At 46.9% G+C, this 17,590-nt stretch overlaps 1 protein-coding gene across 1 annotated transcript in view; it reads left to right on the top strand.

The window, feature by feature from the left end:
* The window catches only part of slc2a9l2 (solute carrier family 2 member 9, like 2), a 408,797-nt gene extending 398,141 nt beyond the window's left edge, over positions 1 to 10,656 (top strand). Inside the window, exon 13 of the mRNA XM_078213118.1 lies at positions 10,020 to 10,656. Coding sequence (XP_078069244.1) covers positions 10,020 to 10,283 — 264 coding nt within the window. The 3' untranslated portion in view covers positions 10,284 to 10,656. The remainder of the gene's footprint in view (positions 1 to 10,019) is intronic.
* The last annotated feature ends 6,934 nt before the right edge of the window (positions 10,657 to 17,590 follow it).

A 17,590-nucleotide genomic window follows, 5' to 3' on the forward strand; every position in this document is an offset into this window, starting at 1 on the left:
GACACTTATTTTCACAAGTTACATTTAAAATCCTTGCCATTTAACTTGTCAAATTATTCCTCTGGAACAGATATAAAATGTATGGGTGGAATTTTCCGACCTTTCAGACTGGCGGGATTCTCTGGTCCTGCTGCCGTGAATGGAGATTCAGCTGAGCCAAATTCTCCGTCCTCACTCGCAGCAATGACCGGAAAATTTCAGCCGTGATTTGTGCCAAAACAGTTAAGAAATAGAAATGGGATGATTCTCCAATCAGGCATTTCCAACAAAAAAAAGAGTTTGTAGAGAGCATGAGGCAAGAAGGCCTGGGCCCAAATCCCTGATTTATCCATCTATTTAAATCATTAAACAGAAATTGAGTGACACCAGGCTTATGGTTCTGTGGCTGGCGTTCTATGTGAGCACCACTTCTCACCAGAATGGACAACAATTATAGTCTTGAGGTGAAGTCTTACAAAGTCTTAATTTTATAGATGTCATAAAATACAGCATGCACAGCTGAGGGGTTAAAGTGCTTTCTGCAACACCAAAAACCCTCTCAAAGTAAGTGAGCCACTGAACACTAGTGTCACTTTACCATTCTATTTTTAGATTCATTGATTTCTGATAAGCCCAATAACTATTGATATTGTGTCAAATTTCCCTCTTGTTTTCCAAATCATGAAAACTGTAAAGAGTTAACGTGACTTAGGATCAGCTGTTTAATATGAAGTCATCAAATCCTCAAGTTTTCCCTAGTCACCACATGTTACTTCAGCAGAGTAAATTTACATTGACAAACTGATCATCTTCACTGACCCAGAAACATTTTGAAAAGAAACAATGTCACAATCGACTGCTGTTCTCTGGCAATGCAGCATTGCTATTGTAGCTATTTTTTTGAAGGCACCATCGTAACCATGCCTCGTTCTAAGCTCTGGCGTTCCCTCCTAAACCTTTCCTCTTCTCGACCTCTCTATCCCTCGTTAAGATGCTCATTAAACCTTAATTCCTTGACAAATCTTTTGATCATCTGCTTTAATATATTCTTTGTGCCTTGATGTAAATTTTGCTTTGTAAACGTTCCTGTGAAGTGCCTTGGGATCAATATTTCCTCTTTTTCTTTGGACTGAGTGAAAGATTTATTTAAGTGCTTGGCACATTTACTTTTTTTAACTGAAACACTTATCATTTAAAGGGAGCGGCTTATACCCGGTCATAGTGAGGACATTCGAATTGCTGTGCAGCTGCACAATTTACATTGGTCAGGATATTTTATTACTTTAATGACACTATCTAAATGCAAGTTGCTGTTTAAATTTGATCTGACAGGATGGGTCAGGACAGAAGTACAACAGTTGAGATATCAAATTACAATATTTAGAACGGAGATTGTGTTCCTCAGTAAATTCCGTGATTTTTATTGGAGGGATTGGGTCTGTGAGAGAAGGGAATAGATAAATAGAATCGAATCGAATCCCTACAGTGCAGAAAAAAGGCCATTCAGCCCATCAAGTCTGCACTGACTCTCCAATAGAGCATCCTATCCAGGCCCACCCCATCCCCATAACCCCACGCATTTACCAATCCATCTAACTCGCACATCTTTGGACTGAGAGGAAACTTGGAGATAACCCACGCAGACGCGGGGAGAATGTACAAACTCCACACAGTCACCCAAGGCCGAAATTTGAACTCGGGTCCCTGGCACTGTGAGGCAGCGGTGCTAACCACTGTACCACCATGCCAATTTCAGAATAAATAGGAGGTTAGGATTTGGGATGTACTCATTTGACATTGTCAAACAGTGCACGCTCTGGTTAAGCCTGTTTAACCTGAATCCGGGCATCTCTGGCTGGACTATTTAGCCCAATAATAGAGCAGGATTTTACACTTGCGTGCCTGAGGGTTTGAAGATGGATGGCACACAAAAAATCCAGCGAGTGGCCCGCCTGCTGCCACCCCTCCTGTCCTAACTGTCTGATATTTTAAGCAGCTGATGGAGGCATAGGGTGGCCCACTATCCTTGAGAGTGGCTAATTAAAGGCCCTCAATCTGCCCCTGGTGCTATTTTACCCATGACAGGGGGTGGCCTGCAGGGAGCCTGGCAGATTTAGCTACATGGGCTGGTGGGGGGATTTGAACATCCTTTGTGAGTTCCCTGCCTGCTGCACCGCCCACCCCCCCCGCCCCCCCCCCCCGTCCCGCCCCACCACCAAGGTCATACCTCTCCCTTCTTTTGCCCTTCCCTTGACCACTTAAATCCACCCTCCAAAACTGTTATCCCCTTCATTGGGGCCAGCCTGGCAGGTTATGGCAATATCCCAGACTCACCTATCAGGCTGGGCTCCTCTTTGTCAGGATCGTCTGTAGCCCCAACAATAGCCACTGCATTGTCTGGTCTTCTTGCCACCACAGAGCTGCTGGCCTGTAGCTCTCTAAGGCAGGGCTTCATCCTGAGAAAGGGATGGAAGTCTCGTCTTAAAGCATATATAATGCTGCTCTGTGTTTTATTGCTATGGAGTAGCCAGGGAATAATGGGTGGGCTGGCCACCAACTTCTCTACTGGGGCATGGGTCCACGACACGCTGTAAAATCCATCCCGTACAACCAGCGAAGCCAATGAAACTCACTCCATTGGAAGATCGGAGAAGGAAATCCTCCTCCACCTGACTGTACCGCGGGGGTGGTGTGGATGGATCACCTGCCTCCAGGACTATGGTTGGTGTGGAGCTAACTTGCTCCACCCTGGCCCACTCTGTAGCCATATCATGCAATGACCAAGCTTAATGCGGGCAACATGGACAACATAGAATCCTTCACTGAGGAGGAAGACCTGCCCTCTGGAGCTACCAGCCAATCTGAATGGTGGCAGCACCATCAGTCCCAACAGTGCCAAGGGAGTGTTAGTGGCCGTGGCTGGGACTGCAAGAAGACAAAAAGGCTACCCAGGGCTTCCCGAAAATCTGGATTCTTAGCCAGGATAGGTACCGGCTGGAGTCTCTCCTTTCTCTCTTTTCTCTCGAAATGTCAGCTCTTTTCTCTCCTTACAGATGCTGCCAGACCTGCTGAGATTTTCCAGCATTTTCTCTTTTGGTTTCAGATTCCAGCATCCGCAGTATTTGCTTTTATCCAGAGGGAGAGGTGTGTGTGTGGGAGGGGTTTGGTGTAAGGCTGTTGGGCGGGGTTGGGAAGGAAAGGGAAGGATTATTCTAATGCTCTCCTGGCCTGTTTGCCATCTTCTACCACATAAACAGTGTTCATCCAAAGCTCTGCACATTTTCTGGGCCGTCTACAAATACTAGGTTAACAAACCATTGCCATTTGTGACTTTGGATTCAAAACAGCTTAGATTTTGTCCTAAGATAAAAGCAAATTACTGCAGATGCTGGAATCTGAAACAAAAACAGAAAATGCTGGAAAATCTCAGCAGGTTTGACAGCATCTGTGGAGAGAGAATAGAGCCAATGTTTTGAGTCTGGATGACCTTTCGTCAGAGCTGTCAGAGGATTCTCTTTGTCAGAGGATTTCGTTCTGTTTTTTAATATACAAATTGTTCCTGAGATATACACGACACACGTAAAGCCACATTTATTGTCCATCCAGGGAAAAGCTCAGACCAGGAGCAGCTACCTGCTCCTGGAGGTTTGATTTGATTTGATTTATTATTGTCACATGTATTAACATACAGTGAAAAGTATTGTTTCTTGCGCGCTATACAGACAAAGCATACCGTTCATAGAGAAGGAAAGGAGGGGGTGCAGAATGTAGTGTTACAGTCATAGCTAGGGTGTAGAGAAAGATCAACTTAGTGCGAGGTAGGTCCATTCAAAAGTCTGATGGCAGCAGGGAAGAAACTGTTCTTGAGTTGGTTGGTACGTGATCTCAGACTTTTGTATCTTTTCCTGATGGAAGAAGGTGAAAGAGAATATGTTTGGGTGCGTGGGGTCCTTAATTATGCTGGCTGCTTTTCCGAGGCAGCAGGAAATGTAGACAGTATCAATGGATGGGAGGCTGGTTTGCTTGACGGATTGGGCTACATTCATGACCTTTTGTAGTTTCTTGCGGTCTTGAGCAGAGCAGGAGCCATACCAAGCTGTGATACAACCAGAAAGAATGCTTTCTATGATGCATCTATAAAAGTTAGTAAGAGTCGTAGCTGACGTGCCAAATTTTCTTAGTGTTCTGAAAAAGTAGAGGCGTTGGTGGGCTTTCAGCATGGGAGGGCCAGGACAGGTTATTGGTTATCTGGACACCGAAAAGCTTGAAGCTCTCGACCATTTCTACTTCGCCCCCAGGTGGAAGCCCACTGGAGCTTTAATGCTATCAATGGCTTAGAGGCCAATTTGTGGTATTTTCCCGCCATCAGATTGGCCCCACCATGTCCTGAAGCTGTCAGCTCCTTGGGGATGGCCCCCGATGGTGGGTGACCATTGGAGCCAGACGCTCTATGCCTCAATGACAGGACCACAGAGATCAAAGGGGAGGCAGTTCCATAGTGGTACTGTCACTGGACTAATAGTCCAGAAACCAGGAGAAATGCTCTGGGGATCTGCATTCGAATCCCGCCACGGCAGCTGGTGGAATTTGAGGTGGAATGGTGGCACAGTGGTTAGCACAGCTGCCCCACAGTGCCAGAGACCTGGGTTCGATTCCTAGCTTGGGTCACTGTCTGTGTGGAATTTGTATGTTCTCCCCATGTCTGCGTGGGTTTCCTCCGGATGTTCCAGTTTCCTCCCACACTCCAAAGATTTGCAGGTTAGGTGGATTGGCCATGCAAAAATTGTCCCTTAGTGTCAGAGGGACTAGCTAGGGTAAATGTATGGGGTTATGGGAATAGCGCCTGGGTGAGAATGTGGTCGGTGCAGACTCGATGGGCCGAATGGCCTCCTTCTGCATTGTAGAATTCTATGATCTAATAGAAGGTCAGAAGTGGGGCTGTTTTAGACGGACTTGGGAAAATTGGAAACATCTTCTTCGGCTTCCTCCGTACCTTTGCTCCCGGTCTAATATTTTGCCCTGCTATCTGTTCAAACAGATAGCATGCAATCCTAGTCTTTGACTGGGCTGTTGATCATGCTCCATTGAATTATACCTATCCTGTTCCCCTTCTCCTTGAATTTTCCCTTTCCCAATTTTAATTTGAATCTTGTGCCAAGACAAGGGAATCCCCAGGCTTCCAGCAACAAATACGTTGTAGTATTCTCACTGACAGCAAACCATGAAGTAAAATGTATTGATTATTTTTCTCTTTTAATTATATCTTACAGGGAACAAAATAAATAATTGGGTACCCATGATTAATATAGAAGCTGAAATATGATCATTTTCTTAGAAAAATTGAAAATATTATTTCTTTTAGCTTAATGGAGAAATTTGAAATTTGACAGAAGGCATTTGCTTCAGTGCTGCACAGTAGGCTTTATGAGCAAAGTTATAGCTCAAGGAATAAAAAGGACAATAGCAACATGGATGAGTGACAGGAATCTGAGTAGGGGTTAATGGACCTTTATCGGGCTGGAGGAAGGTCTGTAGTGGAGTTCCCCAGAGATCAGTGTTGGGACACTTGCTCTTCCTGATATATATTAATGACCTAGACCTTGTTGTGTAGGGCACAGTTTCAAAACTTGCAGATGATGCACTTGTGAACTGTGAGGAAGATACTGTAGAAGTTCAAAAGGACATTGACACGTTGCTGGAATGGACCATCAAATGGATGAAGTTCAATGTGGAGAAATGTGAAATGATGTATTTTGGTAGGAAGAACATGGAGAGACGATATAAAATAAGGGTGCAGGAGCAGAAGGACTTGAGGATATATGTGCAGAAGCCATTGAAAATGGCAGAACAGTTTGAGTGCACAGTTACTAAAGCGTACAGTATCCTAGGCATTATTAATAGGAGTATAGAGTACAAGGGCAAGGAGATTATATTGAACTTGTCTAAGATACTATAGTTTGGCCTCAGCTGGAGTATCACATCCAGTTCTGGGTGCCGCACTTTCGGAAAGATGTGAAGGCTTTGGAGAGACTGCAGAAAAGATTGATGAGATTGGTTCCAGAGATGAGGAATTTCAGTTATGAAAATAGATTGGCCCATTCGGGACTGTTGTCCTCGGAGAAGAGAAGACTGAGAGAGATTTGATAGAGATATTCAAAATTGTGAGGGGGTCTGGACAGAGTAGATAGGAAGAAACTGCTTTCACTTGTCAAAGAATTGAGAACAAGTGGGCACAGATTTGAAGTAAATGGAAAAAGAACCACGAGTGAGAAAAGGAAAACTTTTTCACGTGGCGAGTAGTTAAGGTCTGGAATACACTACCAGAGAGTGTGGTGGAGGCAGGTTCAATCGAGGCATTCAGGAAGGAATTTGTCTGTTATCTGAAAAGAAAGAAGGTTCAGGAAGGGAGGGAACTGGCACTTGGTGGATTGCTCGTTCGGTGAGCCAGAGTGGACACAATGGGCTGAATGGCCTCCTTCTCTGCTGCAACATTTTGATCATTGTGCGACATTTCACACATATAAAATAAGATTTTAGAGTCAGAGGTTTTTCAGCAGTAATTATGCATATAGTATGTTATCAAAAACCCAGTTGTACCTCATTCAAAAAGGTGGGGTTTTTTTAGGGTTTTTACAGAGACTGATGGCCGAAAAGAACAACAACTCATTATTTCTAATTGATTTCAATCTGGGGAGGAATTTTAATAGTGCACCCCATAGAGTGGTAGAATCACTGACAGCAAGTTTTGGATTTCTGCATTTAAAAATGCATTTAACTGCATATGGAGTTACTGTTCCTGTCAGTTTTAGAGGATTAATGAAGGTGAATACTCAACAGTTTTGCCATCAATGCTACTGCAGCATTTGGGCCACTTACATCAAAGGCTGTATACAAATGCCTGTTATTTTGATTTCAGAACTGAAGGACATAAATAGTCATCAAGTTGGAGCAACGCTACTGATTAGAAAGATTTTTCTGCTCATTCCAGAAATGGGGATTTGATTTTCTTTTCAAAAGAACTTGATGAATATGTAGGGGAAAGCATGAATGGGAGATTAAAAGTATAAAGTGAAGACAGTGATTATGTTCCATCTGGACCAAGCAAATGTCACCCTCGGAATAGAACTAGTTAGGTCTGAATAATTTAGGCTACACACCTAGACTTCAGGAGAACCTGAAGTTTTGCCAAATTACTTGAGGGGGTAATTGAGAGTCACAATGATTTATTTGCTGGAAAGTTCTATCACCCATTGTTCTTCCCTCTCGAGAGATTAAATAATTTAGAGTGAGCTGATGATAATGCCTAGACCAGAAGGATTTTAAAAAATAATTTATGGGACGTGAGCATCGTTGCCTGGGCCAGCTTTTATTGTCCATCCCTAACTGCCCTGCAGAGTCACCCACACTGCTGTGGAGTCAGAGCCCTTTCTTGTCATCACAGAATGGTGCCATCTAAATTCATCCAAAGTCAGGGCAGTAGATATACTTTGAGTCACAAGGGTAGTGGCAATTTTCCTTCCCTGAAGAATATTAGTGAACCAGATGGGTTTTAACAATCAACAATGGCTGCATGGTCACCATTAGACATTTTAAGCCCAGGTTTTTCTTGAATTCAAATTTCACGATCTGCTTTGGTGGGGTTTGAATCCAGATCCCCAGATCTTGCTCTAGGTCTCTGGATTATTAGTCCAGTGACAATACCACTGCACCACTGCTTCCCCTTAAGATGAATGATGCCTTGACTTATATTTGTCTTCTGTTCAGCAATTAATCATGCTCAACCATGGATCCCACAATAACACGAGTGCTTTATCCTTGATCAAAAACAGGTTAGCAATGGGAATGCTTCTAAGTGTAAATGTTTTATTTTCTAGGCTGTTCTTCCCACCCTTTTGTATACCACTAATTAAATGAAAAGGATACTGCAATAAAACTCATTTTAAAATGTTCAAAAGTACGGGAACAAATGTCACACGGTTATTGTCCTGGACTTTTGCTGCAGTGGACATAACAGGGTATCAAAGGGCAAGTCTGTGCTGCTGATAGTCACTGACAGAATACGTTACTAAAAAAGCATTCAGTTTTACTATTATTTACATCAGAAACACTACTGGTGTTACACAATGGTAAGTGAACCCCTGCTTCCTAGCACAGAATGAGTTACTGATGGTATCATCTAAGCTGGTCAAAAGTCAGGGCTGTAGATAAATTTTGAAGGAAAGCTGAGTTCTCCCCGGCACCTTGGTGAATATTTATCTCCCAGCAATAAAACCACTTATCTGGTCAGAAGCAGTTTTGTTAAAATGTGTGGTTAGGCTGCAGTAGGTCCAGAGTCACTGAGCAGCACAAGCACTGCCCAATCTGTGCCAGATGGAGAACTAACCCCTCCGGAATTGGCATGTTTCTCCTCCTTGCCTGCGCCAACATGGCAGAAAATCATGCACAGCCTGCTGGGTCTGGGGCAATACCAAGTTTCCCCCTTCCTCTCCACCAAGAAATAACTCACTTATGATTCCAACTGCTGCGCTTATGTTTTTTAAAATGCCGAGACCGGATTCTCTGACCTTGCCCACGGCTGGGATTCTCTGTTTTCGCTGGCAGCAGTAGCGGGGCGGACGAATTCCGGCCCAGAGGTTTTACTTCAAAGCTGTAGGCTGCAATAAGGAAGCAAGGGATAACTCATTTATATAACACATTTGACAATCTCAGGATGTCCAAAAACACTCCTGAATCAGTGATGCCATTTATTTAAAGTATAGTCAGTGCTGTAGTGTGGAGCAACACAGCGGCCAATTAGCCTTGAGCAAGATCCCACAAACGGTAATAAAATAAATGATCAGTTACACAGCTATGGGAACATTTTGACCGGGTGGCCAAAAGGACTCCAATGCTCTTCTTCAAATAGTCCACCTCAGAGGGCGGATATTTCCACAGGTTAATATCATCGTCCACAAGGCAACCCCTGCAATGTTGCACCTATCCCTCTGTGCTATACTAGTGCTAGCCTAGACAAGGTGTTGATATCTCTGGAGTTGGCTAGAACCGATGACCTTCGGCCTAGGTTCCCAAGTGGAGTCCATATTATATCACGGGCATATAATTTCTGATCCCATTATCATATCTCAATGAGCGGCTGAGGTATGGAGACTCCTGACTTTCCCTGTTCCCCATCCCAACACCCTATTCCGCCCACATTCAGCATTTCTGCATCTGAGGAGGATTACAGAAACCCAGATATAAGACCCTTCAATATCTAAGTTTCTAACCTCATTTCCAGAAGTCCCAATGCTGGAGTTAACATAATAGTGTGCCTGGAGGCCATGAAATTTCCAATCACAGATTTGGAAGGTGAAAATATGTAACGGGGGATCATTGAATAGTGACCATTCAATGATAAAAATGTAATTCACTTATGCACCTGAAAAAAAGTTTTCAAAAATCAATTTGCATCTAAAATTGTAATTCTGATTTGATTTATTATTGTCACGTGTATTGGGATAAAGTGAAAAGTATTGTTTCTTGAGTGCTATACAAGCAAAAACATGCCATTCATAGAGTACGTAAGGTATGCAGGAGACAGCTCGCAAGAAGTCTCTTTGCTCCAGCGCCATTTAAAAAGAATAATTACATATAATGCAAATCAGCTTCGGATTTAGAAACAAACTTTATTTTGCAGTATTTAATTTTAAACTGCAATAATCTTCATCCCAGGTTAGCATTGCTGCCTCACAGCACCAGTGACCTGGGTTCGATTCCTGGCTTGGGTTACTGTCTGTGTGAAGTCTGCATGTTCTCCCCGTGTCTGCGTGGGTTTCCTCTGGGTGCTCCGGTTCCCTCCCACAATCCGAAAGACGTGCTGGTTAAGTGGCATTGGCCACGTGAAATTCTCACTCAGTGTACCCAAACATGCGCCGGAGTGTGGCGACTAGGGGATTTTCACAATAACTTCATTGCAGTGTTGAAGTAAGCCTATTTGTGACACTAATAAATAAACTTTAAAACCCTTAACCTATTAACTTCTGATTTCTGTTTTTACACAGAGTAACTTGGGATCATTCTGTTTTCTACTGTTTGCTGCAATATGCATATTAGGGTCAATATTCCTCTTCATCGTCTTACCTGAAACAAAAAACAAAACTTTTCCAGAAATATATCAATCATTTGCCAAAATCAACAAGATACCTGAGCATGAAACTGAAGAAACTTGTGCAGCAGACAATGAACTGCAGATCAGAATGGTTCCTTTAGAGAATGTGAAGAACAACGCAAACATGGACTCTGACAATATCGAGAGTATTTCATAACAGATAAACGGACAATTGTTTCTCATTTAGTGACATTATGTATTTGCATTACTTGTTACAGTGCTTTGCACCATTTATACTCACATTCTTGCTGGATTCACCAAAACGTAACTGGTTTTGGTGGGAAACATGTATCGGGGGAGGATGGACCTCTTCTGTCTGTTAGTTGCAGTTGTATAATTTTGGTGCTTATAAGGAAATTCCAATTGTAATTTCACGACAGGAGCAAAAGGAGGAACTTTTCCTTCACTTCAAGGCTGAGTGAGAGGAAAGTGGGCTTGTCCACCATTCTTCACTTTATCGAAATGAATATTTTCATGGTGCTAATATGTTAATCAACCTGGCTCAAAATAAACTAGACAAGCATTGAAGTACATGCCTCTAGAGAATTATTATTGCCATAATCTATTGTCTATTTTTAAAATTTGGTTTAGAAAAATGATATAGATTAAATTAAAGTATAAATGTTGGGCAATTTTCCTGGGGCCTGTGCTTGGCTATTAAAGCATATGTAGCCACAGCAGATGAATAGATTTAAGGTACTTACCAGCCATGTTCTCACTCAATAGTGGAACTCACACAAGGGGATGAATGACCTGCTGTTTTGTCTATGTTTCTAAGAAGAATTCAACCCTATAAGGAGGGTGGAACGGTGGCACAATGGTTAGCACTGCTGCCTCACAGCGCCAGGGGCCCAGGTTCAATTCTGGCCTTGGGTGACTGTCTGTGCAGAGTTTGCACGTTCTCCCCTTGTCTGCGTGGGTTTCCTCCGGGTACACTGGTTTCCTCCCACAGTCCAAAGATGTGCAGGTCAGGTGGATTGGCCATGGTAAACTTGCCCCTTTGTGTCCCAAGATGTATAGGTGAGATGGATTAACCATGGTGTGGGGTTACTGCGTTAGGGTGGGAAGAGGGCCTGGGTAAGATACTGTCAGAGAATGGGTGCAGACCCGATGGGCTGAATGGCCTCCTTCTGCACTGTAGGGATTTTATGGAGCTTCAAGTCGAGGCTTAGCAAAATGCTTTTAATTGTCGCCATGATTGCTGAGCTAATTCTGTTTTACAACCACTGGCAATCTCTTTAATTATAAAAATTCTGCTTTTACATTTGATGATATGTAATCTGTGCCAGGGCCCATAAATGACAAAGGTGGACGTAAAACTTCAGGAAGCTTCAGCCCTATTTGCCACTATTAATAACCTCAGTGTTTCACGAAGCCTGTGACTGCTCATGGCGGAACATTCCAGTGGCAGATCTGGCATCTATTATACACCTTGCTCAGGTTTTCTTGCCATTTGTTTAAATGGGAAGCACACCTGCTCCTCCAATGTAAAATGAAAGTAAAACACAAAATATATTTTCATCAGTGATCTCCAGTGCTTTATTTGAGAGCCACTGTTAGGTGGAGTGGTTTAGCGGGAGATGATGGCAGAGTGGTAATGTCACAGAATTAGTAATCCAGAGGTGGAATCACTCCTCGGATGGCTCGGCTCAAGTATCACATACGGGCATATGAGTTAGGGGCAGGAGTAGGCCATTTGGCCCCTTGAGTCTGCTCCGCCATTCAATAAGATCATGGCTGATCTGACTGTGGCCTCTACTTTCCTGTCTATCATATTACAATTGAATGGGACAGTCTAGATGGACCAGAGGGTCTTTTTCTGTTCAGCATTGTTCACCCATTCTTCTGTTCAGATGTTCTTCAGTTCGTATTCCGTCCAAGCATAAATTGCAACTGGCAGGAGATGCCCTGGTTACATTGCTTGGCTATTGTGTAATGAGGAGTCAGCTTGGGATCTGAGGTTTTTACTGCCAGTTTTTCATTAATGTGCAGCAAGGCAGAATTGGCAGTAAAATTACAGCTTAACGTTCCAAGTAGTTCCTTCAGATCCATCACAAGGTGATCTTAATGAATGGAAATTGTTTTAACAGAAAGAGGTAACTTCAGATTAAATGGTTGCCTTGAAATTCCACATGGTATGGGTTGGTGTCTCCTGATTTCCTTCCTTAACCCTGGGGGAAGTTGGGTGAACATGCTGGATTAGTGGTCTGCCTGGGCTAAAGTATTTTTCACCATTTTGTGGGGTTATTCCAGACTTCTGCTGGAGTTATAGATTGGTACAACCTCACTGGAATTTCAAGGCCAAGAGTTTTTATGTGCCTTATCTCGCAAGTGTTTATTGGAACAGGATGGCTGTTTGTTCTGCAATAATTTTTGATTTGATCTATATTTGATTCTCACATTTCCTCCCTGTGCTTATCTCCAGTTGTTATTTTTCTGGCTCTATTTAAATTCTTGCTGTTCTGCCGCAAAATTCAACAAGTTGAGAATCAATCAACAGTGAATGGTCATTGACCAGAATAATACACCTGTTGCCCTTCACCACTTTAGCACCTAACTCATTAAAGAACAAAGAACAGTACAGCACAGGAAACAGGCCCTTCGGCCCTCCAAGCCTGTGCCGCTCCTTGGTCCAACTAGACCAATCGTTTGTATCCCTCCATTCCCAGGCTGCTCATGTGACTATCCAGGTAAGTCTTAAACGATGTCAGCGTGCCTGCCTCCACCACCCTACTTGGCAGCACATTCCAGGCCCCCACCACCCTCTGTGTAAAAAACGTCCCTCTGATGTCTGAGTTATACTTCGCCCCTCTCAGCTTGAGCCCGTGACCCCTCGTGATCGTCACCTCCGACCTGGGAAAAAGCTTCCCACTGTTCACCCTATCTATACCCTTCATAATCTTGTACACCTCTATTAGATCTCCCCTCATTCTCCGTCTTTCCAAGGAGAACAACCCCAGTCTACCCAATCTCTCCTCATAGCTAAGACCCTCCATACCAGGCAACATCCTGGTAAACCTTCTCTGCACTCTCTCCAATGCCTCCACGTCCTTCTGGTAGTGCGGCGACCAGAACTGGACGCAGTACTCCAAATGTGGCCTAACCAGCGTTCTATACAGCTGCATCATCAGACTCCAGCTTTTATACTCTATACCCCGTCCTATAAAGGCAAGCATACCATATGCCTTCTTCACCACCTTCTCCACCTGCGTTGCCACCTTCAAGGATTTGTGGACTTGCACACCTAGGTCCCTCTGTGTTTCTATACTCCTGATGACTCTGCCATTTATTGTATAACTCCTCCCTACATTAAAGATCTACAATTGATACACAACTCGGTGTCTCCTCAAAATGTGAACTGCAGAAGTGGCCCTTGTTCCGTGGATGGTAAGTAACAGTTCAGGAAGTGCAATTATGGTGGCTCTCTCTCATGCCTGGCTGTGCAACAGCAACTTCCAAATATCTAGGGCATGCTTGAAAGCAGGAGCTATGTTTCTTGAACATACCACTCAGGGTCTTGCATCGCTTTTAGGATTACTATCCCATGTTGGAACTTAGTTATTGAGGGGAGTTTTCCCATCCCACCTGCCACAGGAATTGTAGCGGGCAGGGGGCGGACCATGCAAAGGTCCGTTGACCTTCGGGCAGTGTGGGGCGAGTGTGGCCGGAAAATCCCACCCATTTTCTTTTTCCTTCATGGGATGAGGGTATCACTGGTAAAGCCAGCTTTCGTTGCCCATCCCTGACTGCTCTTGAATTGAGGGCGATTAACAGTCAGTATTGCCGTGCGTCTGGAGTCACATGTCAGACAGATTGGATAAGGACAGTAGGTTTCCTTCCATCAAGGACATTAATGAGTCAGATGAGTCTTTACGACGTTCGATAACTGACACGAGCTTTATATTCCAGATTTATTAATTGAATTTTAATTCCACTAGCTGCCATGGTGAGATTCGAACCCATGTTCCCAGAGCATTAGCCTGAGCTCCACATTTCTCACCCACACTCCCGAACTGGGACTCCTGAGAAATGTGGAGCGTACCAGCTCCTGAAGTCCTTCCATCTTAGTGTGGGAGCATTCTGCTCCTTTTTACAGCACAGACTGCCATATACTGTTACGTTCAAATGCCCCTTAATTTAAATGCCACTTTGACAAGATAGGGAGAAGAGGTACGATTGTAGGGAGGTGAGTAAGGGGATCTGGTGGATCAAGGAGTAGGGGAGGAGTTGGAGCTCGGGGGTAGTCAGATGTGGGAGGGCTAGTAGGAGGTGGACTCAGTCTTGGGGGTGTGGGTGGTCTGGGAGTTGGGAAAGTAGTCAGGCATGAGGGATATTCGGGGTAGGATGGTGGGGGCAGAGGGGTAGTGGAGGGGTGAAGGTAATTGAGGAAGTAGTCAGATTGGGGTTAGCTGTTTGAGTGGGAGCCGACGGTGGGGTGAGGTGCTGAAGTCTAGTGGCGGGGTGGGGATGCAGGGGCCAGTGGCAGGATGTAGGGATGGAGGTCCAGTGGCAGGATGTGGGGACGTAGGGGCCAGTGGCAGGGTGTGGGGACAGAGGGGCCAGTGGCAGGGTGTGGGGACAGAGGGGCCAGTGGCAGGGTGTGGGGACGGAGGGGCCAGTGGCAGGGTGTGGGAACGTAGGGGCCAGTGGCAGGGTGTGGGAACGTAGGGGCCAGTGGCAGGGTGTGGGGACAGAGGGGCCAGTGGCAGGGTGTGGGGACGGAGGGGCCAGTGGCAGGGTGTGGGGACAGAGGGGCCAGTGGCAGGGTGTGGGGACAGAGGGGCCAGTGGCAGGGTGTGGGGACAGAGGGGCCAGTGGCAGGGTGTGGGGACAGAGGGGCCAGTGGCAGGGTGTGGGGACAGAGGGGCCAGTGGCAGGGTGTGGGGACAGAGGGGCCAGTGGCAGGGTGTGGGGACAGAGGGGCCAGTGGCAGGGTGTGGGGACAGAGGGGCCAGTGGCAGGGTGCAGGGACAGAGGGGCCAGTGGCAGGGTGCGGGGACAGAGGGGCCAGTGGCAGGGTGTGGGGACAGAGGGGCCAGTGGCAGGGTGTGGGGACAGAGGGGCCAGTGGCAGGGTGTGGGGACAGAGGGGCCAGTGGCAGGGTGTGGGGACAGAGGGGCCAGTGGCAGGGTGTGGGGACAGAGGGGCCAGTGGCAGGGTGCAGGGACAGAGGGGCCAGTGGCAGGGTGTGGGGACAGAGGGGCCAGTGGCAGGGTGTGGGGACAGAGGGGCCAGTGGCAGGGTGTGGGGACGGAGGGTCCAGTGGCAGGGTGTGGGGACAGAGGGGCCAGTGGCAGGGTGTGGGGACAGAGGGGCCAGTGGCAGGGTGTGGGGACAGAGGGGCCAGTGGCAGGGTGTGGGGACAGAGGGGCCAGTGGCAGGGTGTGGGGACAGAGGGGCCAGTGGCAGGGTGTGGGGACGGAGGGGCCAGTGGCAGGGTGTGGGGACAGAGGGGCCAGTGGCAGGGTGTGGGGACAGAGGGGCCAGTGGCAGGGTGTGGGGACAGAGGGGCCAGTGGCAGGGTGTGGGGACAGAGGGGCCAGTGGCAGGGTGTGGGGACAGAGGGGCCAGTGGCAGGGTGTGGGGACAGAGGGGCCAGTGGCAGGGTGTGGGGACGGAGGGGCCAGTGGCAGGGTGTGGGGACAGAGGGGCCAGTGGCAGGGTGCAGGGACAGAGGGGCCAGTGGCAGGGTGTGGGGACAGAGGGGCCAGTGGCAGGGTGTGGGGACAGAGGGGCCAGTGGCAGGGTGTGGGGACAGAGGGGCCAGTGGCAGGGTGTGGGGACGGAGGAGCCAGTGGCAGGGTGTGGGGACGGAGGAGCCAGTGGCAGGGTGTGGGGACGGAGGGCCCAGTGGCAGGATGTGGGGACGGAGGGCCCAGTGGCAGGGTGTGGGGACAGAGGGGCCAGCAGGGTGTGGGGACAGAGGGCCCAGTGGCAGGGTGTGGGGACAGAGAGGCCAGCAGGGTGTGGGGACAGAGGGGCCAGTGGCAGGGTGTGGGGACAGAGGGGCCAGCAGGGTGTGGGGAGGACAGTTGGAGGACGGGGGTTACTCAAAAGTTCAGGAGATTAAAAAGAGAGTTAGATATGGGGGCGGGGGGGGGGGGGAGTGGGTGTAGTCGGTTCAGGGGTTAGATAGAGGGTCAATAGGGTAGCTAGGTGGTCAGAGAGATAGCCAATAGGAGTGTAGTTGGTGGGGAGGGTGCCAGGGAGGTAGTTGGTGGTTTGAAGGTGTGGTCAGGTGGCCGGGAGGATAGTCAGGGAGTACATTGGAGTGTCAGGTATCACTAGCATAGTTGCCCAGCCATACCCTTCAATATCTGGCTGAGTGTCACCTGTAAGAGTTTTAACAACACCAGGTTAAAGTCCAACAGGTTTATTTGGTAGCAAATACCATTAGCTTTCGGAGCGCTGCTCCTACGTCAGATGGAGTGGAAATGTGCTCTCAAACAGGGCACAGAGACACAAAATCAAGTTACAGAATACTGATTAGAATGCGAATCCCTACAGCCAGCCAGGTCTTAAAGGTACAGACAATGTGGGTGGAGGGAGCATTAAGCACAGGTTAAAGAGATGTGTATTGTCTCCAGAGAGGACAGCCTGCAAGTCCAGGAGGCAAGCTGTGGGGGCTCTTACTGTGTTCACCCAGTCCAACGCCGGCATCTCCACATCATGAGTGTCACCTACCATGGCAGGAGATCAAAATCAAGTTCATTGGCCCAAATCTTCTGATCGGGGTCAATCTTTTTGACTAAACAAGTAAACTAAATCAAATGAATTGAGGGACAAATCAAAAGGGGCAACCCCCAAAAAGAAGGAACCGCCTGAAACAAAAGACAAAGTAGAAAGGAAACATAAAACATCAAAATAAAATGTGTTTAAAGGGGTCGATATTACACCCCAACCCCTGCGGTGCCCAGCGGGCACGGAAGGCATCAACAGTTCCCCTGAGACACCGCATGCTCTCTCTCCAGGGAAACCCAGCCACGAATGCAACTGCGGTATAGGGGCAGACAATCGGGTCGGACGGCCCGCTCGGTCGCCCCCTGCCTGGACCTGTTTATGGCAAGTTTAGCCAGGCTTAGGAGGACGTACTCCACCTTCCCCGCCCCCCTCCACACCTGGTACCCATAGATTCCGATCAGGGTTGGAACCACTATTTCTGACTCTGACAAATATCCACTAACCTTCTGTAATTACTGGAGGCAACTCGATGTGGCCAATAAATAATGAACGGATTTATTGATAATAATAATTATATACACAAAAGGATTCAGCAGTCCAACTAATACAGGAATACTCTGAACATTACTCAAACTCCATCTGAGGCCCTCCAGCCCCGTGACTGCTCACCCTCACTCTTGATTGGCCCAGGTTCGCGCGCTCAAGCTCCATTAGCTCTGGCTCGGTCACATGGCCCATGAAGGATTGCCAAAGGGGCCACACTACCTCACCTTCCTCTGATTT

Source organism: Mustelus asterias, chromosome 1 (genome assembly GCF_964213995.1).
Source record: "Mustelus asterias chromosome 1, sMusAst1.hap1.1, whole genome shotgun sequence".
NCBI lineage: Eukaryota > Metazoa > Chordata > Chondrichthyes > Carcharhiniformes > Triakidae > Mustelus > Mustelus asterias.